This window comes from Heptranchias perlo, chromosome 3, assembly GCF_035084215.1.
Source record: "Heptranchias perlo isolate sHepPer1 chromosome 3, sHepPer1.hap1, whole genome shotgun sequence".
Classification (NCBI taxonomy): Eukaryota; Metazoa; Chordata; class Chondrichthyes; order Hexanchiformes; family Hexanchidae; genus Heptranchias; species Heptranchias perlo.
This window is the reverse complement of record NC_090327.1, coordinates 38168499-38196238: the sequence shown is the minus strand read 5'-3', so window position 1 is coordinate 38196238 and position 27740 is coordinate 38168499. Positions and strand designations below refer to the sequence as shown.

Sequence of the window (27740 nt, the reverse complement as noted above, 5' to 3'; positions counted from 1 at the left end):
TCTAATAAATCTCTTCTGCACCCTCTCTAAGGCCTGGACATCCTTCCTAAAGTGTGGTGCCCAGAATTGAACACAATACTCCAGCTGAAGCCTAACCAGTGTTTTATAAAGGTTTAACATACCTTCCTTGCTTTTGTACTCTTATGCCTATTAATAAAGCTCATGATCCCATATGCTTTTTTAACAGCCTTCTCAACCTTCAAAGATTTGTGTACAACACTCCCAGGTCCCTCTCTTTCTGTGCTCCCTTTAAAATTGTACCATTTAGTTTATATTGCCTCTCCTCATTCTTTCTACCAAAATGTATCACTTCACACTTCTCAGCGTTAAATTTCATCTGCCATGTGTCTGCCCATCTCACCAGTCTGTCTACATCCTCCTGAAGTCTGTTACTATCCTCCATATTGTTTACTACATTTCTGAGTTTCGTGTCATCTGCAAACTTTGAAATTATACCCCGTATACCCAAGTCCAGGTCATTAATATATATCAAAAAGAACAGTGGTCCTAATATTGACCCCTGGTGATGAATGTGTGTGTTGAATTCTGTGTGTATGGATTGGTTGTACAGCTGCCCCATCCCTTTTGCTGTTTTGCCTGTGGGACAGTAATGCCAAAAGCGCCTTGTAGTCTGGCAGCTAAGCTGAAGAGGAGGGAACTGAAAAGTTGCAACAAGACATGCTTCATCAAATGGCACAAAAGGCGAGGTAGTTAACTTGCTAACCACAATGCAGACTTCTGAGTCACTTTAACTGCTGATATTATGAAGCCCAAAAACACAGATGCCATAGTCCCGGTTTCACCTGAGCTGGTCAAAGAGCTTGTGAGTTGGAGCAGACATATTCATAAGCCTGCAGCACTGTCACAGAAAATAACTGAGGGACTTTGGCATCAAAGGTTGCAGCACATCTATCAAAGAATGTGGAACATAATGTACACAGCACAGAACGAGTGCAAGAGATGATAGTCACGTGTGCACCCTCTGCGGTACTTATATGTGTATCATCTTGTTTTATTAAGTTGAATACTGTGGAAGATTATGGAATATTTAACTCGATCAACGGGAACTCCCAATTAACTGATCTGACTTTGTTCGAGCTGGACTCTAAAGTCTTGGTAACGTCCGTGTATTGATACATGAAACACACAGGCTCCAGTGATTGGGTTCAGTATGGACGTACATAATTTATTACAATTTTACATTAAAACATTCATGTTTTCCAAAATAACCTGGTAATTAAGATACCGTTTACACCTCAGAGATAGATTGAGCATACAATATATACCGTAGATACCTGAACTGGAGTTTGACCTATCTAAAATGCATCTGTTACCGGGGAGTTGCTGTAGCACGTGGACTAATGGAAGTAGATTTTCATCATGATAGTGCAGACTATTCTCCCCTCCACATCCTAAATGGAAATTTCTATTAGCCACTTCCTGATGGTGACCCACTCTTCCCAAGTTAGGAATCTAGATTTCACGTTGGATGTAGTGAGAAGGTTGGAACTCCAGGGACCCAATTATCCTCCTCTCCTCTTATTGGAATAAAGTTCCTTCTGTGGAGAGTCAAGTCAAGAGCTTAAATCAAGCGACAAAGGTCTGGCCAACATAACTCATCTCACAGGACATTAACCATTGCCTAGGCCCGAGAAGAAGAGTCACAACCTGAATTGCAGAGCCCAAACTCAGAATTCAGGACATTTGACGAGTGGAACACTATTCAAAAAGTGGCTCTGTGCCAGCAATTCTCTCCCGGCCCCTATGGAACCCAGCAGAAGTCAACGTCTCAGGACTGGGGTAAGGGACCCAGTGGATACTGCATTGGGCCAGTACTCCATCACCCATGACCATATTAAGAAACACAAAGTACTTGAGAGGCTGGTGCATAGTTGGAGTTTATAGTTGCTCGGTTATAGTTGGAGAACACATATCTAGACTCCCAGGTTTGTGAGAACCAAACATTCTACTGATTAAATATGAGAAAGCAAGTGTGCGTGGGCTTCTCAATTAGATTTGGAGACAACAACCTGGCCTTACATTAAAAAAAATTACGCAGAACGTGAGCACCAGTTGATCACTGGAAGTGATATGCGATCTTTTGGCTCGGTAATGGGTGCTGGGGATAATTTAGCAGAGAGCAACAATGGTTTTTTCTACTTTACCCGGTTGTTCCACACTGCAACTGCTTTGGCCGAAGTCTTTCCCGGTCTTATTTTTGGGTCGGACAATGGAACTGTTTCAGTTTTTAGTAAGTGGTAAAGGGAATGAGCAGAGCCTGTGACATTCACACCATTTACACAACATAGAATTCACTTGTTTTTATTCTCTCTTTATATGGGAATTGGATATATACTTGAAAAGGAAATATATGCAAGGCTACAGGGGAAAAGAATGGGGGAGTAGGACTAATTGGACAGCTCCTTCAAAGAGTCTGCACAGGCACGATGGGCCTAACGGCCTCCTTCTCTGCTGTAAGATTCTAGGATTCTATGATATGCATTGTTTTTAAAGTGAAACACAGGTAATTTTGCTCAATGATGCAGTGTTTGGCTACAGTGTATTATAACAGGGCTTGGGCAGCTAGTGGCAGGCATCAGTAACCTGGACCAGCTAAACCATGGATTAACTCTATTTCCAGCCCTCCCCAATGAGCCATACAGACCAGAGGTCCTAGGTTTGATCTCATCTGTGGCATCAGTAGGGGCCTGCAATTAGCCTCAGTTTCCCTTGGTCAGGAAGGGGGGAAAATCTGTCACGCCTCCTGCTCCCTGATGGCTCTCCAATGACTCCTGATATAAAGTGCATGAGTAGGGAAGCAGAGGGAGGACAGGACACGCCTCCACTTCGATTAATCAGCTGAGATTTACTGTTGACATACATGAAGGATGGTTACTTGGTGGTAGTAGCAGAACACAGGCACTAATTGTAGAACCGTATCACAGTGAGAGCCAGCTCCTGCAGGAGAGGAGAAAAAGACACAAAATACACCAGAGCAATTTCAATGCAACAACTTCATCTCCATCTCACAATCTGTGATGTTATCCGAAATCTGTCGACTAGATTGTAGCCTTCTGGTTCATCACACTGGGTACCCATTATTTTTATATATAAACATTGAGTTACACCGAAACAACAGCACAGAAACAGGCCGTTTGGCCCAACTCATCTATGCCGGGGTTTATGCTCCACACGAGCCTCCTCCCTCCTTACTTCATCTACCCCTATCAGCATACCCTTCTATTCCTTTCTCCTTCATGTGCTTATCTAGCTTCCCCTTAAGTGCTATTTCCCTCAACTACTCCTTGTGGTAGCGCGTTCCACATTCTTACCACTGTTTGTCCTGAATTCCCTATTGGATTTATTAGTGACTATTTGATATTTATGACCTCTGGTTTTGGACTTCCTCCACAAGTGGAAACATTTTTTCTACATCTACCCTATTATTATCTTAAAGACCTCTGCCGGGTCACCCTTTAGCCTTCTCATTTCTAGAAAAAAAGAGTTCCAGCCTGTTCAGCCTTTCCTGATAAGGATGATACCAGAACTGAGAGGATATACTTGTGAATCTTTTTGCACCCTATCCAATGTCTCAATATACTTTCTATAGTATGGAGACCAGCACTGTGCACATTATTCCAAGTGTGGTCAAGGTTCTATACAAGGTTAACATAACTTCTCTGCTTTTCAATTCTATCCCCCTAGAAATGAAACCAAGTGCTTGATTTTATGGCCTGATTAACCTGTGTCACTACTTTTAGCGATTCGTGTACCTGTACCCCTACATCCCTCTGCCCCTCTATCCCATTCATACTCTTATTATTGGAGCGGTATGTGGACTCTTTATTCTTCCTACCAAAATGCACTACTGAACCCCTCGATTAGATTCCAGCCTGTAACTCAATTCATAGGATCCATTATTCTATATATTGACCACCTGAACCCCACAAATAGATTCCAGCCTGTAACTCACTCCCAGGTATCTGTTATTCTATACGTAAACTATGTGAACCCCTCTATTAGATCCCAGCCTGTACCTCACTCCCGTGTATCCATTATTCTATATATAAACCACTTGAATCACTCGATTAGATTCAAGCCTGTAACTCACTCCCAGATATCCGCTATTCTACATATAAACCACCTGAACCCCATGAATAGATTTCAGCCTGTAACTCACTCCTGGGTATCTGTTATTCTATATATAAACCATCCAAACCCCTAAATTAAATTTCAACCCAGTATTGTCATATAGTTTATTAGCATACAGTAGGTACCAATACAATATTAGAAATAAAATGTCACTTTAGACGATACAATTTAATGTTGTGCAATGTGCTTTTTGTGGGATACTATGAACTCGCTCCTCCATCAGTGACAAACCTATATCCACCCATATTTCACCCTTCAGCTCAAAATGCTCTCTTCGGACACAAACCATATTTACAAGTACAGAATTTATAATTGTAAAGCCTGGTGTTTTCCACAGCTTAGCAGAATATAGCAGGAAAATTTTACATACCCACCGCTAGTGGCATAACCACTAACTAATTCCAATCTGTACTTCACTCCCAGAGATCCATTACTCTGTGATACAGTAATAGACAAAGTAATGATAAGGAAAGACCCACATTAACTATCAGGTAGTTCTCTCAATTCATGATTGCTGTAAACGTTAAAAATCTCAATAGTTTTGATTATGTTTAGAAGCTCCGAGACAAATAAGTAGGGAGATAGGAGGGGCGGGGAGGGTGAGGGGCGGGGAAGGCAGGGCAAAGAGGACCACAATTAATAATTACCAGAAAGAGTGCAGGTTTTACTTGGGTTGAGAACAGTAGCATACTGCACGATCACAGTATATAAAGAACTAATTATTATACCATCCTAAAAATGTAAAACAATCAGAACCGTCCATATTTAGATACCAACCCATTTATCTCAGAATTTGGGGTTTTCTGACAAAAATGAACAGGACAAAACATTCTATTCAACACACTACTCAGACCAATAACAGGAAAAACACACACACTGAATAATCAGCCTTGCAGAAACGGCAGACAGGCCATCAGCTGGAGACTTGAGTGGGCGTTCCACCTTCCCTTTTCATCAAGGTGGGGGGGGGAATGTTAGCTCTGGGAAATGGAATACTCCCATTTCAGATATCCAGTGTCAGCAGCAAGCACTCAACGGTAAGGTGCAGCTTAGGTCAGATGCAAAACTCTTTACGCTGCTCCGACAAAGCACCTCAGGCCCAACCCAAGAGCGCCCCCTAGTACGTCAGTTTGCTATTTCCCACACCATAACCCAGGCCCCAGTGGTGGAGTGTCTAATCCATGATACCTCCCAGCCCCCGACAGTCTCCTACATTAAAACACTGCTCTGCATGCGTGTAATCACTGAAACAAGTTATTCATAAGTTAACATTCAGATTCTATTTTAAAAAGTGTAGTTTATAAAGTATTTATCATTTTACTTAAATGGTTGTCTTTAAAAACATCTGCAGACTCTGAATTGACAGCTACCGAGTACTGGTAACAGTTACCAATCTCAGTTGGGAGGATGTAATGGTCACTGCATCGTCTTTGGCCACTGGACACCAACCAACCAACAAGCCACTGAAAACTGGGGTTCATTTGTTGCCCCCACAAACGTACCATTGTTTCGACACTGCTACCAAGCACTAGACTTCCGCAATTGGGAGAACGATGACTGCCTTACACACTGAGGAGTGGGATGCATCCTACGCCAACCCCGCCTTCGTGACACACCATGGGGGCCATGAACGTCCAGCGGTTTGTATCGGAGTCGTACATCTCCATCGAGTTCAAGTTGTACTGTCCGTCGTAGCCGCCGATGGCGTACAAGTGGCCGCAGTTCGATACAAGGGACACCCGGCTGCGGCGAGTGTTCATGGGAACGAGCGGATACCACTGGTCCGAAGATGAGTTGTAAACCTCCACGATACTCAGGAAACCTGAGCCATCATAACCGCCGCAGACGTACATCTGACTGCCCAGGGACGCAGCCCCATGGCGACAGCGTTTATTGAGCATACTCGGCACGGGGTACCAGGTAGTGGTGTGATGATTATAACATTCAACCTGTTTTTTTTAAAAAAGAGCTTGTTTTAAAAACAACATCTAGAGCAAGTAAAAGCCATTTGACCCATCTTAGCTTGTTCATCTAAAGTTACTCCAGAACCTCACCCAACTCTTTCTTAAATGATTCACAGTTTTTTTTGCCTCCATCACCCTGCCCAGAAGCCCTTTTGTGTGGAGAACCTCACATGAAATGGGACTTCTGGGCAAGGCTTTTATATTCATTTCTGGCATGTGGGTGTCACCGGCAAGGCTGGCATTTATTGCCCATCCTAGTTACCCTTGAGGTGGTGGTGGTGGGCTTTCTTCTGGAACCACTGTAGTCCGTGTGGTGAAGGTGCTCCCACAATGCTGTTAGGTAGGGAGTGCCAGGATTTTGACCAAGTGACAATAAAGGACCGGAGATATATATCCAAATCAAGATTGTGTGTGACTTGGAGGGGAATATGGAGGTGATGGTGTTCCCATGCACCTACCTGCCCTTGTCCTTCGAGATGATGGAGATTGCGGGTCTAGATGTTGCCAAAGAAGCCTTGGCGACTTGCTGCAGTGTGTCATATAGGTAGTACACACTACAGCCACAGTACGCCGGTGGTGGAGGGAGTGGATAATTGGGCTAGTGGAGTGTTGTTGCAGCTGCATCCATCCAGGGTGGTGAGGGTGAGGACCTGGAATCATTTGATACTTTGACTTTACCCTTGTTATCGATCAGCCTGTTTCTAACCTGATATTCTTTGTAACTGTTCCAGTTGACAGCAAGAGTGAGCGCCATGAGGAGAAGAGGGGAGAAAATGATTTAAGATGCTGTACTTTTGGTTTAGCTGCTCGGTTTTTGCATTTATGAAGTGGTATCACACTGATTACTGTACTGCTTTCTTCCTGCACAGTTCCATTGCCTCATCGCCCTGCTTGAGCTTGTTCCCCGATAAATCCCAGGACGTACCGTATTAAATATCTGCAGTCCATCATGACCTCCAGAGACATAGATCCTCCCTTCGAACACAGTGACCCCTCCAGCACTGCGACAGGCACTCATTGGGGTCACAGGCACCCATCTGTTGGGAACCGGAGCAGAGAAACAGACAGGTTAGCAAAATAATTTCTCCCAACTCCTCCTTTTGTTTTTTTTACTGTTGATCTTAAATTTAGTTACCAACCAGTACAAATAGTTTTGTCCTCTTCATCTTATCAAAACCTTCATAATTTTGAAAACCCACCTCTGATCAAACTTTTGGTCACCCCTCCTAATCTCGCCTTCTTTGTTTTGGAGTCTATTTTTTCCTTACACTTCTTCTGAGGAATGCCATGGGATGTTGTTTCTACGTAAAGGGGCTCAGTTGGTAGCACTCTTTCCTCTGAGAAAGAAGGTGTGGGCTCAAGTCCCACTCCAGAGACTCGAGCAAAAATCTAGGCTGACGCTCCAGTACAGTACTGAGGGAATGCTGCACTGTCGGAGATGCCGTCTTTCAGACGAGGCGTTAAACCGAGGCCTCGTCTTCCCTCTCAGGTGGACGTAAAAGATCCAACGTCACTATTCGAAGAAGAGCAGGGGAGTTCTCCCTGGAGTCCTGGCCAATATTTATCCCTCAACCAACATCACTAAACAGATTATCTGGTTATTATCTCATTGCTGTTTGTGGGAGCTTGCTGTGTGCTAACTGGCTGCCTCATTTCCTACATTACAACAGTGACTACACCAAAAATAATTCATTGGCTGTAAAGTGCTTTGGGACATCCTGAGGTCGTGAGAGGTGCAATATAAATGCAAGTTCTTTCTTCCATGGTCTTAATATCTTTTCTAAAGTAAGTTGATCTGAAACCTAATCGATGATTTGTGTAGGTTTTGCATTTCCTCTTTGCTTCTGTACTCTATGTCCATTTATAAAACGTAGGATCTCAGGTTTATTAACATCCCCCCACTTTTAAAGATTTGTGTATCTGAACCCAAAATCTCTCTGCTCCTTTTAAAGTTTTACTATTTAGTGTATATTTCCTCTCCTTATTCTTCCTCCTAAAATTAATCACCTGACAGTTCCCCAAATTGTTTCATCTGATATCCATATCTTCAACCTACTAATCTGTCTATGCCCTCCTGAAGTCACATTATATATATATTTTTTGAGAACAGTAAAGGTCCCAACTCTGAGCCTGGGTTTGGGGTGGGGGGGGGTGGCGGAGAAAGAGAATCACCACTATTTACATTTTTAAAAAAGACTTGTATTTATATAGCGCTTTTCACAAACTCAGTACATCCTAAAATGCTTTACATTGAATGCAGTACTTTTGAAGTGTGGTCATAGAATCACAGAATGGTTACAGCACAGAAGGAAGCCAGTTGGCCCATCGAGCCTGTGCCGATTCTTTGTAAGAGCAATCTAGCTAGTCCCACTCCCCTGACCTTTCCCTGTAGCCCTGCAAATTTTTTCCCTTCGAGTCCAATTCCCTTTTGAAAGCCTTTTGACTGAGATTGGGGAATAAAAGCAGCAGCAGTCCTGCAAAAAGAGACAACTACTGTGCGACGTCACAGGTGAGGCAGGAGAGTCCGAGAGGTGAGCACAGTATAAAAGGAGAGACCGAGAGCGGGAGGAGAGTCTGAGAGTCTAAGGCAAGTCATGACAGCAAAGCTCGCACCCGTGATATGCTCCTCCTGCACTATGTGGGAAGTCATGGACACTACCAGTGTCCCTGGCGACCATGTGTGCAGGAAGGGTGTCCAGCTGCAGCTACTGGCTAACCGTCTTTCGGAGCTGGAGCTGCGGCTGGATTCACTGTGGAGCATCCGTGATGCTGAGACTATCGTGGATAGCACGTTCAGTGAGGTGGTCACACCGCAGGTAAAGATTACGCAGGCAGAAAGGAAATGGGTGACCGCCAGGCAGAGTAAAAGGACTAGGCAGGTAGAGCAGGAGTCCCCTGGGGCCATCTCCCTCTCAAACAGATATTCTGCTTTAGATACTGTTGTGGGAGAGGGCTTATCAGGGGAAAGCAGCAAGAGCCAGGTTCGGGGCACCACGGGTGGCTCTGCTGCACAGGAGGGGAGGAAGAAGAGTGGCAGGGCTATAGTGATAGGGGATTCAATTGTAAGGGGATCAGATAGGCATTTCTGCGGCCGCAAACGTGACTCCAGTATGGTATGTTGCCTCCCTGGTGCTAGGGTCAAGGATGTCACGGAGCGGCTGCGGGGCATTCTGGAGGGGGAGGGTGAACAGCCAGTAGTCGTGGTCCATATTGGTACCAACGACATAGGTAAAAAAAGGGATGAGGTCCTGCAAGGTGAATTTAAGGAGTTAGGAGATAAATTAAAAAGCAGGACTTCAAAGGTAGTGATCTCAGGATTACTACCGGTGCCACGTGCTAGTGAGTATAGGAACAGGAGAATAGACAGGAAGAATGCGTGGCTGCAGGGATGGTGTAGGAGAGAGGGATTTAGATTCCTGGGACATTGGGACCGGTTCTGGGGAAGGTGGGACCTGTACAAGCGTGACGGGTTACACCCAAGCAGGACCGGGACAAATGTCCTCGCGGGGGTGTTTGCTAGTGCTGTTGGGGAAGGTTTAAACTAGAGTAGCAGGAGGATGGGAACCTGAGCGGGGAGTCAGAAGTTGAGAGCAACAAGAGAGGGGAAGACCCAGGGGAAATCTACAATACAAATAGTACAAACAGTTGTTCAAGAACAAGTGAAAGGGAAAAGCGTAGAGCAGCGGAAAGAAAGTGTACTTTAGGCACGACAGATAAAATAAAAACTAGAAGAGGTAAGGCGATTAACCCAGCATCAAAGCTGTGGCAGGGGGTTGGGAACCTGAGCAGGGAGACAGAGGAAAGCGTGTCAGGAAGGGACAGAAGGTATGGAGTAAAAGGTAAAGTGTTAAAAAAGGAAAAAGCAGGAACTAAGTGTCACAAAACATATTTGAAAGTTCTTTATCTGAATGCACGTAGCATTCGTAACAAAATGGACGAGTTAACGGCACAAATAACGACATATGGGTATGATCTTGTGGCCATTATAGAAACATGGCTGCAGGGTGACAACGACTGGGAATTAAATATGCCAGTGTATTTAACAATCAGGAAGGACAGGCAGGAAGGAAGGGGAGGTGGGGTGGCTATGTTAATAAAGGAAGGAATCACTGTAATACAGAGAAATGATATTGGGACAAACGATCAAGATAATGAAACCGTTTGGGTAGAGATAAGGAATAATAAGGGGAAAAAAACACTAGTGGGCTTAGTATAGAGGCCTCCTAACAGTTGCAACTCTGCTGGAAGAAGTATTAATCAGGAAATAGTCAGGGCATGTAATAAGGGAACAGCTATAATTATGGGGGATTTTAACTATCATATTAACTGGACAAATCAAATTGGGCAGGGCAGCCTTGAGGAAGAGTTTATTGAGTGTATTAGGGATGGATTTCTTGAGCAGTATGTAACTGATCCTACAAGGGGGCAAGCAACCTTGGACCTGGTCCTGTATAATGAGCCAGGATTAATTAATAATGTCCTAGTTAAGGATTCCCTTGGAATGAGTGACCATAACATGGTTACATTCCATATCCAATTAGAGGGTTAGAAGGTTGGTTCTCAAACAAGCGTACTGAGCTTGAATAAAGGAGACTATGATGGTATGAGAGCGGATTTGATTAAAGTGGACTGGGAAAATAGATTAAAGGGTAAGACGGTACATGAGCAGTGGTGTTCATTTAAGGAGTTAGTTTACAACTTTCAAAAAAATATATTCCACTGAGGAAAAAAGGTGTAAAAGAAATGACAGCCATCCGTGGCTAAGTAAAGAAATTAAGGATAGTATCCGACTAAAAACAAGGACATATAAGGTAGCCAAACTTAGTGGGAGGATAGAAGATTGGGAATTCTTCAAAAGACAGCAAAAAGTAACGAAAGGATTGATTAAGAAAGGGAAGTTAGATTATGAAAATAAATTAGCAAAAAATATAAAAACAGATAGCAAGAGTTTCTACAGTTATATAAAAAGAAAAAGGGTGGCTAAGGCAAACGTAGGTCCCTTAGAGGATGAGACCGGGAAATTAATGGTGGGAAACATGGAAATGGCAAAAATGCTGAACAAATATTTTGTTTCAGTCTTTATGGGAGAGGACACTAAGAATATCCCAACACTGGACAAACAGGGGGCTCTGGGGGGGGGGGGGGGGGGGGGAGGATCTAAATACGATTAAAATCACTAAGGAATTGGTACTCAGTAAATTAATGGGACTCAAGGTGGATAAATCCCCTGGACCTGATAGCTCACATCATCGGGTCTTGAGGGAAGTGGCAGTAGGGATTGTGGATGCTTTGGTAATAATTTTCCAAAATTCTCTGGACTCGGCAAAGGTCCCGGCAGATTGGAAAACTGCTAATGTAACACCCTTATTTAAAAAGGGTAGTAGGCAGAAGGCTGGAAATTATAGACCAGTTAGCCTAACACCTGTGGTGGGTAAAATTTTGGAGTCTATTATTAAGGAGACAGTAGCGGAACATTTGGATAAGCATTATTTAATAGGACAAAGTCAGCATGGCTTTATGAAGGGGAAGTCATGTCTGACAAATTTGCTTGAGTTCTTTGAGGACATAACGTACAGGGTGGATAAAGGGGAACCAGTGGACGGAGTGTATTTAGATTCCAGAAGGCATTCGACAAGGTGCCACATAAAAGATTATTGCTCAAGATAAAGAATCACAGGGATTGGGGGTAATATTCTGGCATGGGTGGAGGATTGGTTATCTAACAGGAAGCAGAGAGTTGGGATAAATGGTTCATTCTCGGACTGGCAACCAGTAGCCAGTGGTGTTCCGCAGGGGTCGGTGCTAGGTCCCCAACTCTTTACAATCTATATTAACGATTTGGAGGAGGGGACCGAGTGTAACATATCAAAGTTTGCAGATGATACAAAGATGGGAGGGAAAGTAGAGAGTGAGGAGGACATAAAAAACCTACAAGGGGATATAGACAGGCTGGGTGAGTGGGCGGAGATTTGGCAGATGCAATATAATATTGGAAAATGTGAGGTTATGCACTTTGGCAGGAAAAATCAGAGAGCAAGTTATTATCTTAATGGCGAGAAACTGGAAAGTACTGCAGTACAAAGGGATCTGGGGGTCCTTGTGCAAGAAAATCAAAAAGTTAGTATGCAGGTGCAGCAGGTGATCAAGAAGGCCAACGGAATGTTGGCTTTTATTGCTAGGGGGATAGAATATAAAAACAGGGAGGTATTGCTGCAGTTATATAAGGTATTGGTGACACCGCACCTGGAATACTGCATACAGTTTTGGTCTCCATACTTAAGAAAAGACATACTTGCTCTCGAGGCAGTACAAAGAAGGTTCACTCGGTTAATCCCGGGGATGAGGGGGTGGACATATGAGGAGAGGTTGAGTAGATTGGGACTCTACTCATTGGAGTTCAGAAGAATGAGAGGCGATCTTATTGAAACTGAGAGGAGCCGAGCGGAGCGGAGGGAGCGTCCGATAAAAGGCGGGATTTCAGAGCGCTGAGAACAGCTGAGAGGAGCTGAGCCGAGCGGAGGGAGCGTCCGATAAAAGGCGGGATTTCAGAGCGCTGAGAACAGCTGAGAGGAGCCGAGCCGAGCGGAGGGAGCGTCCGATAAAAGGCGGGATTTCAGAGCGCTGAGAACAGCTGAGAGGAGCCGAGCCGAGCGGAGGGAGCGTCCGATAAAAGGCGGGATTTCAGAGCGCTGAGAACAGCTGAGAGGAGCCGAGCCGAGCGGAGGGAGCGTCCGATAAAAGGCGGGATTTCAGAGCGCTGAGAACAGCTGAGAGGAGCCGAGCGGAGCGGAGGGAGCGTCCGATAAAAGGCGGGATTTCAGAGCGCTGAGAACAGCTGAGAGGAGCCGAGCGGAGCGGAGGGAGCGTCCGATAAAAGGCGGGATTTCAGAGCGCTGAGAACAGCTGAGAGGAGCCGAGCCGAGCGGAGGGAGCGTCCGATAAAAGGCGGGATTTCAGAGCGCTGAGAACAGCTGAGAGGAGCCGAGCCGAGCGGAGGGAGCGTCCGATAAAAGGCGGGATTTCAGAGCGCTGAGAACAGCTGAGAGGAGCCGAGCCGAGCGGAGGGAGCGTCCGATAAAAGGCGGGATTTCAGAGCGCTGAGAACAGCTGAGAGGAGCCGAGCCGAGCGGAGGGAGCGTCCGATAAAAGGCGGGATTTCAGAGCGCTGAGAACAGCTGAGAGGAGCCGAGCCGAGCGGAGGGAGCGTCCGATAAAAGGCGGGATTTCAGAGCGCTGAGAACAGCTGAGAGGAGCCGAGCCGAGCGGAGGGAGCGTCCGAGTTTGAAGTGACGTCAGGAATCAGATCGGGACGCGACACAGGGGAGGCACCTGATTGGTGAGTAGGTTCAGGTGAGTATTTCTCCTTATCTACAGTAACTAAAGTAAAAGGAAAGGGAAGGTCTGCAGGTCTTATAGGAAGTAGCGTTTATTTTTTAGTGAATCAAGGTCCCTAGTGTAGTTAACATTCTCTAAATTGAGAACAATTTAAAGGAGTAAACTCCTTAAAGGGAGTGGTAAGTAGTTTTTCTTTCCTTTTTTTTTCTCTTGACATTGTAGTTGTTCTTAAGCTAATTTAAGGGTTAAGTCATGGCAGGAGATCCCAGCGCCGTGTCATGTTCCTCTTGTGGGATGTGGGAATTCAGGGCTCCTTCCTGTATCCCTGATTCCTTCACCTGCGGGAAGTGTGTCCAGCTGCAGCTATTGTTTGACCGCTTGACGGCTCTGGAGCTGCGGATGGACTCACTTTGGAGCATCCGCGATGCTGAGAAAGTCGTGGATAGCACGTTCAGTGAGTTGGTCACACCGCAGATAAAAATTACTGAGGGAGATAGTGAATGGGTGACCAACAGACAGAGGAAGAGTAGGAAGGCAGTGCAGGGGTCCCCTGCGGTCATCTCCCTCCAAAACAGGTATACCGTTTTGGATACTGTTGGCGGAGATGGCTCACCAGGGGAAGGTGGCAGTGGCCAGGTTCATGGCACCGTGGCTGGCTCTGCTGCACAGGAGGGCAGGAAAAAGAGTGGCAGAGCTATAGTGATAGGGGACTCGATTGTAAGGGGAATAGACAGGCGTTTCTGCGGACGCAACCGAGACTCCAGGATGGTATGTTGCCTCCCTGGTGCAAGGGTCAAGGATGTCTCGGAGCGGCTGCAGGACATTCTGGAGGGGGAGGGTGAACAGCCAGTTGTCGTGGTGCATATAGGCACCAACGATATAGGTAAAAAACAGGATGAGGTCCTACAAGCTGAATTTAGGGAGTTAGGAGTTAAACTAAAGAGTAGGACCTCAAAGGTAGTAATCTCAGGATTGCTACCAGTGCCACGGGTTAGTCAGAGTAGGAATGACAGGATAGCTAAGATGAATACGTGGCTTGAGAGATGGTGCAAGCTGGAGGGATTCAAATTCCTGGGCCATTGGAACCGGTTCTGGGGGAGGTGGGACCAGTACAAATTGGACGGTCTGCATCTGGGCGGACTGGAACCAATGTCCTAGGGGGAGTGTTTGCCAGTGCTGTTGGGGAGGGTTTAAACTAATGTGGCAGGGGGATGGGAACCGATGCAGGAAGTCAGTGGGAAATAAAGTGGTGACAGAAACAAAAGGCAGTAAGGGAGAATGTACAGAACATGACCAGACAGATGGTCTGAGAAAGCAGGGCAAAGACCAAGGTAAGTCTAGATTAAACTGCATTTATTTCAATGCAAGAAGTCTGATGGGCAAGGCAGATGAACTCAGGGCATGGATGGGTACATGGGACTGGGATGTTATAGCTATTACTGAAACATGGCTAAGGGAGGGGCAGGACTGGCAGCTCAATGTTCCAGGGTACAGATGCTATAGGAAAGATAGAGCAGGAGGTAAGAGAGGAGGGGGAGTTGCGTTCTTGATTAGGGAGAACATCACGGCAGTAGTGAGAGGGGATATATCCGAGGGTTCGCCCACTGAGTCCATATGGGTAGAACTGAAAAATAAGAAGGGAGAGATCACTTTGAAAGGATTGTACTACAGACCCCCAAATAGTCAACGGGAAATTGAGGAGCAAATATGTAAGGAGATTACAGACAGCTGCAAGAAAAATAGGGTGGTAATAGTAGGGGACTTTAACTTTCCCAACATTGACTGGGACAGCCATAGCATTAGGGGCTTGGATGGAGAGAAATTTGTTGAGTGTATTCAGGAGGAATTTCTCATTCAGTATGTGGATGGCCCGACTAGAGAGGGGGCAAAACTTGACCTCCTCTTGGGAAATAAGGAAGGGCAGGTGACAGAAGTGTTAGTGAGGGATCACTTTGGGACCAGTGATCATAATTCCATTAGTTTTAAGATAGCTATGGAGAAGGATAGGTCTGGCCCAAAAGTTAAAATTCTAAATTGGGGAAAGGCCAATTTTGATGGTATTAGACAGGAACTTTCAGAAGTTGATTGGGAGAGTCTGTTGGCAGGCAAAGGGACGTCTGGTAAGTGGGAGGCTTTCAAAAGTGTGTTAACCAGGGTTCAGGGTAAGCACATTCCTTATAAAGTGAAGGGCAAGGCTGGTAGAAGTAGGGAACCTTGGATGACTCGGGAGATTGAGGCACTAGTCAAAAATAAGAAGGAGGCATATGACATGCATAGGCAGCTGGGATCAAGTGGATCCCTTGAAGAGTATAGAGATTGCCGGAGTAGAGTTAAGAGAGAAATCAGGAGGGCAAAAAGGGGATATGAGATTGCTTTGGCAGATCAGGCAAAGGTGAATCCAAAGAGCTTCTACAAATACATAAAGGGCAAAAGGGTAACTAGGGAGAGAGTAGGGCCTCTTAAGGATCAACAAGGTCATCTAAGTGCGGAACCACAAGAGATGGGTGAGATCCTGAATGAATATTTCACATCGGTATTTACGGTTGAGAAAGGCATGGATGTTCGGGAACTTGGGGAAATAAATAGTGATGTCTTGAGGAGTGTACATATTACAGAGAGGGAGGTGCTGGAAGTCTTAACGCGCATCAAGGTAGATAAATCTCCGGGACCTGATGAAATGTATCCCAGGACGTTATGGGAGGTTAGGGAGGAAATTGCGGGTCCCCTAGCAGAGATATTTGAATCATCCACCGCTACAGGTGAGGTGCCTGAAGATTGGAGGGTAGCAAATGTTGTGCCTTTGTTTAAGAAGGGCGGCAGGGAAAAGCCTGGGAACTACAGACCAGTGAGCCTGACATCTGTAGTGGGTAAGTTGTTAGAGGGTATTCTGAGGGACAGGATCTACAGGCATTTGGAGAGGCAGGGACTAATTAGGAACAGTCAGCATGGTTTTGTGAGAGGAAAATCATGTCTCACGAATTTGATTGAGTTTTTTGAAGGGGTAACCAAGAAGATAGATGAGGGCTGTGCAGTAGACGTGGTCTACATGGACTTCAGCAAAGCATTTGACAAGGTACCGCATGGTAGGTTGTTACATAAGGTTAAATCTCATGGGATCCAAGGTGAGGTAGCCAATTGGATACAAAATTGGCTTGACGACAGAAGACAGAGGGTGGTTGTCGAGGGTTGTTTTTCAAACTGGATGCCTGTGTCCAGCGGTGTGCCTCAGGGATCGGTGCTGGGTCCGCTGTTATTTGTTATTTATATTAATGATTTGGATGAGAATTTAGGAGGCATGGTTAGTAAGTTTGCAGATGACACCAAGATTGGTGGCATTGTGGACAGTGAAGAAGGTTATCTAGGATTGCAACGGGATCTTGATAAATTGGGCCAGTGGGCCGATGAATGGCAGATGGAGTTTAATTTAGATAAATGTGAGGTGATGCATTTTGGTAGATCGAATCGGGCCAGGACCTACTCCGTTAATGGTAGGGCGTTGGGGAGAGTTATAGAACAAAGAGATCTAGGAGTACAGATTCATAGCTCCTTGAAAGTGGAGTCACAGGTGGATAGGGTGGTGAAGAAGGCATTCAGCATGCTTGGTTTCATTGGTCAGAACATTGAATGCAGGAGTTGGGATGTCTTGTTGAAGTTGTACAGGGCATTGGTGAGGCCACACTTGGAGTACTGTGTACAGTTCTGGTCACCCTATTATAGAAAGGATATTATTAAACTAGAAAGAGTGCAGAAAAGATTTACTAGGATGCTACCGGGACTTGATGGTTTGACTTACAGGGAGAGGTTAGACAGACTGGGACTTTATTCCCTGGAGAGTAGGAGGTTAAGGGGTGATCTTATAGAAGTCTATAAAATAATGAGGGGCATAGATAAGGTAGATAGTCAAAATCTTTTCCCAAAGGTAGGGGAGTCTATAACGAGGGGGCACAGATTTAAGGTGAGAGGGGAGAGATACAAAAGGATCCAGAGGGGCAATTTTTTCACTCAAAGGGTGGTGAGTGTCTGGAACGAGCTGCCAGAGGCAGTAGTAGAGGCGGGTACAATTTTGTCTTTTAAAAAGCATTTGGACAGTTACATGGGGAAGATGGGTATCGAGGGATATGGGCCAAGTGCAGGCAATTGGGACTAGCTTAGTGGTATAAACTGGGCGACATGGACATGTTGGGCCGAAGGGCCTGTTTCCATGTTGTAACTTCTATGATTCTATGATTCTATGATTGTGAAGGGGCTTGATCGGGTCGATGCGGTAAGGATGTTCCCAAGGATGGGTGAAACTAGAACTAGGGGGCATAATCTTAGAATAAGCGGCTGCTCTTTCAAAACTGAGATGAGGAGAAACTTCTTCACTCAGAGGGTAGTAGGTCTGTGGAATTTGCTGCCCCAGGAAGCTGTGGAAGCTACATCATTAAATAAATTTAAAACAGAAATAGACAGTTTCCTAGAAGTAAAGGGAATTAGGGGTTACGGGGAGCAGGCAGGAAATTGGACATGAATTTAGATTTGAGGTTAGGATCAGATCAGCCATGATCTTATTGAATGGTGGAGCAGGCTCGAGGGGCCGATTGGCCTACTCCTGCTCCTATTTCTTATGTTCTTATGTAAGCCACGATTGAGTCTGCCTCCACCATGCCTCTCAGGCAGTGCATTCCAGAATTCCAGATCTTAACCACTCGCTGTGTAAAAAGGTTTTTCCTCAGGTCGCCTTTGGTTCTTTTGCCAATCACCTTAAATCTATGTCCTCTGGTTCTTGACCCTTCCACAAATGAGAACAGTTTATCTCTATTTACTCTGTCTGGACCCTTCATGATTTTGAACACCTCTATCAAATCTCCTCTCAACCTTTTCTGCTATACGGAGAACAACCCCAGTTTCTCCAGTCTATCCACATAATTGAAGTCTTTCATCCCTGGAACCATTCTAGTAAATCTTTTCTGAACCCTCTCTAAGCCTTCAAATGCTTCCTAAAGTGTGGTGCCCAGAATTGGACACAATACTCCAGTTGTGACGAACCAGTGTTTTATAAAGGTTCATCATAACTTCCATACTTCTGTACAATATGCCTCTATTTATAAAGCCTAGGATCCTGCTTGCCTTTTTAACTGCTTTCTCAACCTGCCCTACCAACTTCAACGATTTGTGCACATCTCCCGCCAGATCGCTCTGTTCCTGCACCCCTTTAGAATAGTCAATGTTGTAATGTAGGAAACGCAGCAGCCAATTTGCGCACAGCAAGGTCCCACAAACAGCAATGAGATAATGATCAGATAATCTAGTGATGTTGATTGAGGGATAAATATAGGCCAGGACGCTGGAGAGAACTCCCCGCTCCTCTTCGAAATTGTGTCATGGGTTCTTTTATATCCACCTGAGAGGGCATATGGGGCCTTAATTTAATGTCTCATCTGAAAGACGGCACCTCTGACAGTGCAGCACTCCCTCAGTACTGCACTGGGAGTGTTAGCCTGGATTTTGTGCTCAAGTCTCTGAAGTGGGCCTTGAACACACAACCTTCTAACTCAGAGCCACAGCGACTACATCCATAAAACACTGTGTTCTTTCCTTTAACCATCATCCCTTCCATGCTACCACATTCTTTTAATACCATGTGCATTAATTTTAACAAACCTCTTATATTATTGAGCCCTTTTTAAAAAATCCACGTACACAACATCCATGGCATTTACTTTATCAATACACTCCATTATTTCCTCAAAGAACTCCATTAAATTTGTCAGACACAACTGGTCTTTTAAAAATCCACGCTGCTGTCCTTAATTAACTAATTTCTTTCTAGGTGAGCATTAACTTTATCCAGCTCAGTGTCCTTTAGAAGCTTACCTCCTACCAATGAAAGATTGATGGTACACAGTTACCTGGTTTAATCCCTTTCTCCATTCTTAAACAGCAGTGTTACATTGGAAACCTTGCAGTTCTCTGGCACAACTTCCACATCCAAGGATGTTTAAACGATGTGGTCAGAGCCTCTACTGTTTCCTCTCTGACTTCCCTCAGCATTCTAGGATGCAGCAATCAGGACCCATGCCTTTTCCACTTTGAGCTCCAGCAATATTTTCAATACTCCTTCCTTATCTATAGTTATCCCATCTAATTACTCCACACCATCCCCTCCCTATTCTTTCCCTCTACCACATTCTTCTGTGAAAAATGAGGCAAAGTATGTCATTCTTTCATGAGAAGATTTCCTTTTTCATCTTTGATTGGCCCATGGTTGCAAAAACAGAAAGGCACCATTAGGATTTCTTACTTGTCAGCTTCTGGAGTGTAACATTCGACTGAATTGAGGGAGGAAATTCCATCGTACCCACCACAGACGTAGATGTGTCCATCCATGACAGCCGTCCCCATTGCACTGAAACAAACACCACGGACAGGTTGAGATACCAGATATAGACCCCACTCCACAAATACTCAGAGTCCTTCACATGATAGAAAGAAACAGGTTTTCCAACTGAATGGATGACCTTGGATGACCCATCCACCCAGAAAAATACACAGTTTACCACCCCAAGTTGTGTTTGTTAAATGATTTTGAGGACTGCACCTCCACTATTCTATCTGGGAATCCATTCCGTGAGTTGATCACTGTGTGAAGAATTTCTCGATGTCAGTCCTAAATTTACCTATCACCAGTTTGAACCTGTACCCCTTATCTTGTCACAGTTGAAGTAGTGTTCTCCACTAACCTTCCCCATACCATTTACTATTTTCTATCCCTCGATAACATCACCCCTCAGGCACCTTCTTTCCAGGCTGAAAAGCCCAAGTCTCTCCTATCTTTCCTCGTAATTCAGATCCCAGACCACTGGGGATCAACTATATAACTTTTTGCTGCACTTTTTCTACATATAAATAGTATCAGATTAAGGCTCAGATTAATAAGTGCGCTGTCCAGAATGGAACTGAGTTGTACTCGTGGTTGGTGCCAGGTTCACTGATCTCTTACAGGGTTCTGGTAGGGGTCTTGTCTTCAGCCCTCTAGATTGGGATGGGGGGGAAGAATTTAAATTAAAGCCAGGTTTAAGGACAGGACTGGGCTGAACTGTGATGTCTCCCACTGTCAAATAGCCTGCAAACACTCACTGTCTAAAGGCAACAAAGGGTGGCAATTGCGATAGGACCGTACTTCAGAATGAGTTGGTACCTGCAGACTGTCAAGAGAAAAATTGTAAAGAAAATGGTCAGGTGGATTAAGAGGGTGCAGCTGTAACTAGAGAAGTTCCTTAAACTATGCCCTCTTCTCTGATGTGTGCTGGGCTGCAATCCCAAGGACCCTGAATGCCCTCTTATATCTTACCCAAGCGACCAAGCTTCACCACCTGAGATCAGCTAACTCAGCACAGACCTAGGATCATCCTGACCTGTCTGGCTCAGTACCACACGCTGCAGTCACCCACTAATCTACTGAAGGCGCCTCAGCTAACTGCTTTACTGTAGCACCAAATCAACACATTAAAGATAAGGTGTCAAACCATCAAAAGAAAGCAACACAATTTACTTTTTTGTTCCTCCAGTTTTCCCTGTCCTCTCCTGAAGGTGCTAGCTCCCTCATTTGGGACCAGTTCTACATGCAGCACTCAGCACTTTGAACAATTGGCCATTCTTCATGCCTCAACCTTGACAGTGACTGTGGGCTGTCCGACTGTGAAGTTTATGACAGCTAAGGACAATCCAGGGTGTACAGACAGGCGCACACACTTTCTAGCAGGGGTCAGCAGATAGCGATCAGAGGCAGAAACTATGGTCGATTCCCCCTTTCCCTTATCCAGACATACTGAGGCCAATTGTATCAACCCGTTATTGAGATCAGTGGACTCAGCATAGATCATGTATCAAACCTGGGACCCTACTGGTCTGAATGGGTAAAGTCCCTACCTCTGTGCCAATGAGCCATCTGGATGGTTTACCAAAACTCTACAGATTTTCAGCGTCATATGAACAGGATGAACAGGATGAGGCCATTAAGCCTGTTCCACCATTCAATTAGATCATGGTTGATCTGTACTTCAACTCCATTTACCTGCCTTTGCTCCATATCCCTTGATACTCTTGCATCCCTTGATACTCTTGCCCAACAAAAAAATCTATTGATCTCAGTCTTGAAAATTGCAATTGACCCAACATGTGTCCAACATCCATAGGCTGTGTGTGAAAAAATGCTTCCTGATTTGATTCCTAAATGGCCTAGCTCTAATTTTATTATGCCCCCTTGTTTTGGAAATAGTTTCTCTGTATCTACCCTATCAAATCCCTTCAGCATTTTAAACACCACAATTAGATCATCCCTCAATCTTCTGAACTTGAGGGAATGCAAGCCAAGTTTATGAACCTGTTCTCACAATTTAACCCTTAATCCCTCTTGGATAAGGGAGGGGGAGACAGAGGATGGGTGAAGGAAAGGGGGCGAGACAGAGGATGGGTGAAGGAAAGGGGGCGAGACAGAGGATGGGTGAAGGAAAGGGGGCGAGACAGAGGATGGGTGAAGGAAAGGGGGCGAGACAGAGGATGGGTGAAGGAAAGGGGGCGAGACAGAGGATGGGTGAAGGAAAGGGGGCGAGACAGAGGATGGGTGAAGGAAAGGGGGCGAGACAGAGGATGGGTGAAGGAAAGGGGGCGAGACAGAGGATGGGTGAAGGAAAGGGGGCGAGACAGAGGATGGGTGAAGGAAAGGGGGCGAGACAGAGGATGGGTGAAGGAAAGGGGGCGAGACAGAGGATGGGTGAAGGAAAGGGGGCGAGACAGAGGATGGGTGAAGGAAAGGGGGCGAGACAGAGGATGGGTGAAGGAAAGGGGGCGAGACAGAGGATGGGTGAAGGAAAGGGGGCGAGACAGAGGATGGGTGAAGGAAAGGGGTGAGAGGGGGAGACAGAGAGAGGGGGCAGCAGAGAGAGGGTGGAAAAAAATGCAGGTCTCCACTGTGCTGCTGGCCTTGCCCGTGTAGTCTTACCTGCGCTTACTGTTCATGCTGGCCACTTTGGTCCACGTGTCCGTCTCCGGGTTGTAAACTTCCACCGTGCTCAACCTTGACTGCCCGTCGAACCCACCTATTGCGTACAAGAGCCCATTCACCATGGCCACGCCCACACGGCTCCGGGAGGTCGTCATCTCCTGACACCGCTCCCATCGATTGGCGATCGGGTCAAACACCTCCGCCACGTTCAAAGAGTCACCTGCAAAGTCAAACACGCATGGGAGGAGCAGTTAGAGAGGGATGGGCAAAGCTTGTAGTCCAGCCCAGTAACACCATGACTCCCGGGTAATCGTTGGACAGCAAACCAACATCTAACTATTCAATTATACTTCCACAGGGTTCCTAACTTGTGGCAAACTGATGACACACAATGGTGCAAGCATGGATGAGGTCGGGGGTCAGGGGTCGTAATGTTAAATAATATGTTTAAAGGGAAAGGAAATTGCAAGTTAGCTTTAATTTTTTGAATTGAAAACTTTTTTTTCTTTTGTCAATTAACTCTTCCCCTTCTCCCCAGCTGAAGGTGCCGAGTCCTCGCTAGGGTACTGTACTATGAGCTGAGCCTCTTTCACTACCTTGCTCATTCTTCATGCGTGAGCCTCGACAGCGAGTGTTGTAGAGTATTCCACTGTAGGGCACATCAAAACCCAGCCTCACCCTACACCAATACGGGTGCCCTTTCCAACACACACACACATTGGGGAGCAAGAGCCCAGGATGACTTTCCTCACCACACGTCTGGGGCACTGAGGGTAATTGTACAGCCCTATTTGGTGCCTTGGCTGAGATCAGCTACAGTACAAATTTTAGATTAAACCTGGAACCTTCTGGTCTGTATAAATCATTTCTACACCAGGCAGTGCTTTTACCCAGTTGGACGGAGCAGTGCGGGAGTGAAGGGCTGATATTTCTGGAAAGATAAAGAAAAATATGACAGAAGTAACAAATCAACTCAGGGTCTGGGGCCCAGCAATTCCAGCCTAAATAGCTGCTTCTTGTTCTCAAAATCTGAGATTGAGTTGGGAGTTACACATAACACTAGCAGAGCAATGTCTGTGTCTCTGAGACTCTCTCCTTATATAACCCCAGATGTAAATGCATTAAGTGTATATGCTGTGTGAGATCACTAGGATGAGATTACTTGTTCTGTATTCTGTCAGATACACAGACACACGCGCTCACAGACACAGACAGACATGCGCGCTCACAGACACAGACGCGCTCGCTCACAGACACAGACGCGCTCGCTCACAGACACACAGACGCGCGCGCTCACAGACAGACAGACGCGCGCGCTCACAGACAGACAGACGCGCGCGCTCACAGACAGACAGACGCGCGCGCTCACAGACAGACAGACGCGCGCGCTCACAGACAGACAGACGCGCGCGCTCACAGACACAGATTGTCATCCGGGAGCACTGAGTCAATCAGGTAAACCGCGCAATGTGCTGAAACTTTGTTGGGGGACTGCGGGTAGAGGAGAGGGGCGATCCGACTGGTCAGGTTTCTTTAAGGGTCATTTGCTGAGAGTTGCAGACAGAGAATGGGTTAATTGCAGCACGACTCATCACAGGACTTGTCCAGCTGAAGAAAAAATGTCTTTTTGTCCCCTGATAACTCTGTACGATTTTCAGACGAATAAAATTACATGGCTAGCTCAGCAAGTAGCATAAAAATATATATATATAAAAATCCCATCATGAAATGTCCCTTAAAGGAGCCGGACAAGTCCAGACCTTTTGAACATCCCGAGTCAACACAGACCAGCAGAATTGAGGCCTCCCACTGCGTAAATCAAGCCAGCGATGGAGGTGCAGCATCTTGGCCGTGTCTTGAAAGACGGCAGGTGAGGGCGACGCTCGGGCATCAGGTGGTAGTCCTTTGCCTCGTCAACGAGATCCCTGCAAAACAAAACGGCGCATTCCTGAGGGCCACAGACGAGCAGCTCTGCTACTTGTTAAGAGAAGCAAGGGTGGAAATAGTGGAGGCTCTGACCATCATTTTCCAATCCTCTCTGGCTACAGGCGCGGTGCCGGAGGACTGCTAACGTTGTAGCGTTGTTTAAGAAAGGGGAAAGGGATAGACCGCGTAATTATAGGCCAGTCAGCCTAACCTCGGTGGTGGGCAAATTATTGGAAAAAATTCTGAGTGACAGTATTAATCGTCATTTAGAAAGGCATGGATTAATCACGGACAGTCAGCATGGATTTGTTACGGGTAGGTCATCTCTGACTAACTTGTTTGAATTTTTGAGGCGGTAACAAAGAGGGTCAATAAGGGTAACGCATTTGATGTAGTGTACATGGATTTTAGCAAGGCTTTTGACAGGGTCCCACATGACAGACTGGTCAAAAAACGAAAAGCCTGTGGGATCCAAGGGAATGTGGCAAATTGGATCCAAAATTGGCTCAGTGGCAGGAAGCAAAGGGTAATGGTCGACGGGCATTTTTGTGACTGGAAGGCTGTTTCCAGTGGGGTTCCGCAGGACTCAGTACTAGGTCCCTTGCTTTTTGTGGTATATATCAATGATTTAGTCTTAAATGTAGGGAGCATGATTAGGAAGCTTGCAGATGATACAAAAATTGGCCATGTGGTTGATAGTGAGGAGGAAAGCTGTAGACTGCAGGAAGATATCAATGGACTGGTCAAGTGGGCAGAAAAGTGGCAAATGGAATTCAATCGGAGAAGTGTGAGGTAATGCATCTGGGAAGGGCAAACAAGGCATTAAATGTTAGGAAACTGAGAAGTGTAGAGGAACAGAGGGACCTTGCAGAGCATGGCCACAGATCACTGAAGGTAGCAGGAAAGGTAGATAAGGTGGTTAAGAAGGCATACGGGATACTTTCCTTTATTAGCCGAGGCACAGAATATAAGAGCAGGGAGGTTATGCTAGAACTGTATAAAACACTAGTTAGGCCACACCTAGAGTACTGCGTATAGTTCTGGTCCCCACATTACAGGAAAGATGTGATTACACTAGAGAGGGTAAAGAGGACATTTACGAGGATGTTGCCAGGACTGAAGAATGTGAACTATGAGGAAAGATTGAGTAGGCTGGGATTGTTTTCTTTGGAACAGAGGAGGCGGAGGGGAGATTTAATTGAGGTGTATAAAATTATGAGGGGCCCAGATAGAGTGGATAGGAAGGATCTATTTCCCTTAGCAGAGAGGTCAATAACCAGGGGGCATAGATTTAAAGCGATTGGTAGAAGGATTAAGGGGGAGTTGAAGAGAAATTTTTTCACCCAGGGATCTGGTACTCACTGCCTGAAAGGGTGATAGAGGCAGAAACCCTCATCGCATTTAAGGGGTACTTGGATGTGCACTTGAGGTGCTGTAACCTGTGGGTTAATGGGAATCAGGGGGAAAGCTTTCCAGTGGCTGGAGTCATACCTAGCACAAAGGAAGATGGTAGTGGCCAATCATCCCAGCCCCAGGACATTGCTGCAGGAGTTCCTCAGGGCAGTGTCCTAGGCCCAACCATCTTCAGCTGCTTCATCAATGACCTTCCCTCCATCATAAGGTCAGAAATGGGGACGTTCGCTGATGATTGCACAGTGTTCAGTTCCATTCGCAACCCCTCAGATAATGAAGCAGTCCGTGCCCGCATGCAGCAAGACCTGGACAACATCCAGGCTTGGGCTGATAAGTGGCAAGTAACATTTGCGCCAGACAAGTGCAGGCAATGACCATCTCCAACAAGAGAGAGTCTAACCACCTCCCCTTGACATTCAACGGCATTACCATCGCCGAATCCCCCATCAACATCCTGGGGGTCACCACTGACCAGAAACTTAACTGGACCAGCCACATAAATACTGTGGCTACAAGAGCAGGTCAGAGGCTGGGTATTTTGCAGCGAGTGACTCACCTCCTGATTCCCCGAAGCTTTTCCATCATCTACAAGTCAGGAGTGTGATGGAATACTCTCCACTTGCCTGGAAGAGTGCAGCTCCAACAACACTCAAGAAGCTCGACACCATCCAGGACAAAGCAGCCCGTTTGACTGGCACCCCATCCACCACCCTAAACATTCATTCTCTTCACCACTGGCACACCGTGGCTGCAGTGTGTACCATCTGCAGGATGCACTGCAGCAACTCGTCAAGGCTTCTTTGACAGCACCTCCCAAACCCGCGACTTCTATCATTTAGAAGGACAAGTGCAGCAAGCACATGGGAACAACAACCACCTGCACGTTCCCCTCCAAGTCACACACCATCCCGACTTGGAAATATATCGCCATTCCTTCATCATCGCTGGGTCAAAATCCTGGAACTTCCTACCTAACAGCACTTTGGGAGAACCTTCACCACATGGACTGTAGTGGTTCAAGAAAGCGGCTCACCACCACCTTCTCAAGGGCAATTAGGGATGGGCAATAAATGCTGGCCTCGCCAGCGACGCCCACATCCCATGAACGAACAAAAAAAAAAAGGAACAGCTCTGCAGGAAATCAGTGCTTAGGCCCAGACTCAACCAGGAAAGAGGTTAATACTGACTGTCTTTTAATTGAGAAACCCAAGTGAAAGGCCAGAGCATGTAGTGCAGGAAGCCAAGGTTGAAAAATAACAGGCAAAGGAAACACAGTAAATCAGAGGAGACAGCGAGTGACAAAAGGAGAGTGAGATAAATCTTGATTTCAGCACAGTGAGAATGCAGGGAGGACAAAGTTGCGGGGGGGATTATCGTGTAGACCTGCTCATCTTACCTGCATTTGTGACAGCAGCGAACTAGGTCGTCCTGCTGGACTCTGTCCGTTAGGAATTGTGGTCGACAGAGAGGCAGGCGCACTTTAGTTAGCAGCTGAGGCAGGTAATCCTCACGATTCTCCCGATTAAATCGAACCCAAGCAAGGACCGCCTCAAACACCTGATAAGGGAAGGAACAGCACATTATAAAACATAAAACTAGAAAACACTATTCCAGCTCAGCCTGCTGCTCTCCATAGACAACATTTCCCCTGTTCACCATCACATCAGTAACACATCGTGTCCGAAGCCTATTTGAGCATTTGATTCTCAATGGGCCACTTTACGTGTTGTCAGGTTTCAGGATTTTTGATCAATCTGTGACCAACAGTTAATGTCCACTTGGGAGGGTTTTTCTGGAATTGTATCGGAACAGTCAGGGCTTTCAGGAAAAGAACTTTCAGGAATAATTCAGTCTGTTTTTCTTCCTGGAACTCCCTACCTAACAGCACTGTGGGAGAACCTTCACCCTATATATCGATATAAAAAGACAACTGCGTAAACATCCCCCCCACCCCGTACGCTCGC

General features: G+C 45.9%; 1 protein-coding gene across 1 annotated transcript in view; it reads right to left on the bottom strand.

Annotated features, from left to right (window-relative positions):
• Window positions 1-1160: 1160 nt before the first annotated feature.
• klhl18 (kelch-like family member 18) overlaps window positions 1161-27740 on the bottom strand; it is a 33459-nt gene continuing 6879 nt past the window's right edge. The window contains exons 5-10 of the mRNA XM_067978920.1: window positions 27173-27333; window positions 24226-24362; window positions 22435-22657; window positions 19735-19839; window positions 7042-7153; window positions 1161-6101 (exon numbers count right to left, since the gene is read on the bottom strand). Of these exons, the coding sequence (XP_067835021.1) occupies window positions 5715-6101; window positions 7042-7153; window positions 19735-19839; window positions 22435-22657; window positions 24226-24362; window positions 27173-27333 (1125 nt within the window). The 3' untranslated portion in view covers window positions 1161-5714. The remainder of the gene's footprint in view (window positions 6102-7041; window positions 7154-19734; window positions 19840-22434; window positions 22658-24225; window positions 24363-27172; window positions 27334-27740) is intronic.